This window comes from Watersipora subatra, chromosome 3 (assembly GCF_963576615.1).
Source record: "Watersipora subatra chromosome 3, tzWatSuba1.1, whole genome shotgun sequence".
Lineage (NCBI taxonomy): Eukaryota > Metazoa > Bryozoa > Gymnolaemata > Cheilostomatida > Watersiporidae > Watersipora > Watersipora subatra.
Window position 1 is genome coordinate 50,252,631 of NC_088710.1, and position 2,839 is coordinate 50,255,469.

Genomic DNA, 2,839 nt, shown 5'->3' on the forward strand with positions numbered 1-2,839 from the left:
GCTGGCCAATCAAGAAAGTACTGAGACTTCCAGGCTTCAGTATTTATCTCCAGTCTCTTATAGAGAGTATTTATACAACCAACGGCCCTTTTCAGGGCCACCAACTTGGTCAGAGTGGCTCACTTTTGAAAATTATATAATAGATTGCATAAATGCATGCATTAAACAATAGAGTTCAGCCTATTGTTCAATTATTAATTAGCAGGTTAATAATTAGAAAAATCAGACAGAGGACACACTCAGCATTAATAAGATACTAGCATATATTCACTGTAGTTATATTCTAAGCTGCATAACAACAGTTTGAAATTGCAAATAATTGAGAGATGACTCCATACTTATACACATGAATGTAATATCACTACAACTCGAATGCTTACATTATGGGACAGGCGCAAAGTAAACCTAGCCATCTTAATGACTACAAACCAAATATTAATTTTGTAATCAATAGTCTTAGCATAATACACTTCAATTGTTCACAGCTGCTTTATTACAACCAAAAACATGTAATCACACTTTAAACGGCTTTTGCAAGACAATAGAACCAGTAAACTGAAATTGTAGTTGAAAATAAAGTATACAAAAACCCTGTAGACTTGGCTAGTAAAAAGATAAAAAATTACAGAATGTCACTACAAAAACTATAATATATAAAAATAAAAGAAAGGATTAGCAAAAAATTTACTACAAATTATTATTTCAATGATTGGTGTCATAATTTTTTCAAACTACTACAGTTGCATGATTGGGAGCAGATGGTGTGACAATCTTTGGGAAGCTAAGCTTCAATCATTTTCTTAAGAGCTCCAGACCGATGAGCAGCCTGTGTATCATCATTTCCACCGACAGATTTACCACCGACGAAAACTCTTGGAACCTACAGCATACAGACAAACCAAAGGTACTCAAGTGCCTTGCTAAATGAATCTAATAAATTATTCATGGTCACGCGACAGATGATTGCTTGTTGTTTGCATTATGCTTTCATGATGATGACACAGCATAAAATTATGGAAAACAATAATGCCCAGTCATCTCAGCAAGTCCCAGTAACATCAGAAGAAGCATACCTAAAGTTTTTCAATAAATATAGTGAACAGCTTTTCAGGTAGTTGTAAAGCAACACATTAGGACTCACTAGTGTCATACACAAACGTTGCAAGGCTAAAAATGTTATAATAGCTGCCTTTTTATTCGAGGGAGTTCAAACAGCTGAATAAACTACTAATTTACTCTGAAGCCACTAACATTCATCAATGATATACAGCCCCCATGGGGGCTGTATATCATTGCATTCATGAAACAGCCTCAATTTACTTGACCCATAAATGAACGCGTAGTCTGCATAGTTTTCGTTTAAATCGGTTTATCGTAAACCAGAATTGGAACTTATCAACAGAAATAATTTTTTTAAACAAGTGCTCGACAATATAATTTACTAAGTAAAGATAAGATTCTGTTGAGAGATTTATTACTTGAAATGACAAAGATTATAAATGGTACTCACACACAAAACAGCTGAATAAATCCTTTGATTTTATGGGAGGCGCAATATTCCAAATCATTTTATCAATAGTCTGAGAACTGATTACTATAGCTACAACAAATGTAACTCAAAATTTTGTTGAAGAGATTTTAAGAATTCTCAAAAACTCTCACAGTGACAACTTTTTACCATTTCATTATGTTCTGCTCCTAGAATGATAATAAATAAGCCAATATTGCGTTTGTATGCATAAGACTGATGTCCAAACATGTAAAAAGTTAGGTACAATGAACTGCCATTGAACCTGGTGTGGGTAGTTTTTGATTGCAAAAATCACAGTTTTGATTGAAAACGGTTGAAAGTTGTTAAAATCAAAAGGGCATTTGAATGCGCAACAGGCCGTAAAGATGCCTGCAGAACTTCATGACAGGGCATTCGGCGGAAGCAGCAACCGACATTAACACTAGATCGTATATCATTAAAAACCAACCAACACAAAACTTCATAAGAATATCACTTTTGACAAAAAGACTTCGATTCAGTTTTTCCGTTTCATAAGACACACTTTCTCATCGATTTAGTTGTTTCGTTGATTTGTTAATCACGGCAATATGTACCAAACAAAAATTATCTACCTATATAATAAGGTTACTGTACAAATATTTTATTTGCTGGAAGTGTATGTACTCACGAATATAAAAAAATAATTACAAGCCGAATTATTTTGAAAACTTTGTTAAACAAGTATAGTAGTATCAGAAAATAAACCATCTATATGATCGCAAAACGACTATTAGCTAATGATAGTTACCGAACTAGCTCCTGTCAGTGACTTCAAATACTGTTGGATCGCAGCCATATTCTTGCTGTGCGGACCAGCATCCAATTCGATAACTTCATAATCGTCTTCGGACAGATTGTACTGCTTCAATAAGTCTTTCGTGCGAACGCAAAATGGGCAATGAGTTTTGCTGAACACCACGACTTTCTTGCCCATTATTTTGGAGTCTACAAGCTTCTTAGCGTCAGCCATGTTCGTCGATGTACAGTTAATACGTTGTAGTAACAATTAACAGGCGACTCTTCAGATTGGCATGGATTTGTACTTAGTCACCATGACCTAAGAATACTTATATCGATAGCCTGAGATCCAACATCAAAACAATAAATATGATTGAGTTGCAGAAACATAATTCGGACATAATTTTAGAACCTGGTGCTATAGATACGCACAGACTTTTTAGTCTTTGTAAACGAGAAGACAATTACTCAATAAAGGAATAACGTAAAACTGCTGCAAATCTCATCAGCTAATTAAACAATCTATCAACAAATATTATAAGCGAAATA

The 2,839-nt window shown here is 34.3% G+C and overlaps 1 protein-coding gene across 1 annotated transcript; it reads right to left on the reverse strand.

Annotated features, from left to right (window-relative positions):
• Window positions 1-470: 470 nt before the first annotated feature.
• LOC137391135 (glutaredoxin-1-like) lies at window positions 471-2,621 on the reverse strand. The gene is made up of 2 exons (XM_068077499.1): window positions 2,301-2,621; window positions 471-880 (listed from the first exon to the last, which is right to left on the reverse strand). Exons 1-2 carry the CDS (start codon window positions 2,520-2,522, stop codon window positions 782-784), a joined length of 321 nt encoding a protein of 106 aa, XP_067933600.1. The 5' UTR covers window positions 2,523-2,621; the 3' UTR covers window positions 471-781.
• Window positions 2,622-2,839: the final 218 nt, after the last annotated feature.

Coding starts and splice junctions, on each gene's coding strand:
- LOC137391135 (XM_068077499.1), bottom strand. CDS start 2,522: ATGGCTGACGCTAAGAAGCTTGTAGACTCCAAAATAATGGGCAAGAAA. Junction 881..2,300: donor CACTGACAGGAGCTAGTTCG/GTAACTATCATT, acceptor TGTATGCTGTAG/GTTCCAAGAGTTTTCGTCGG.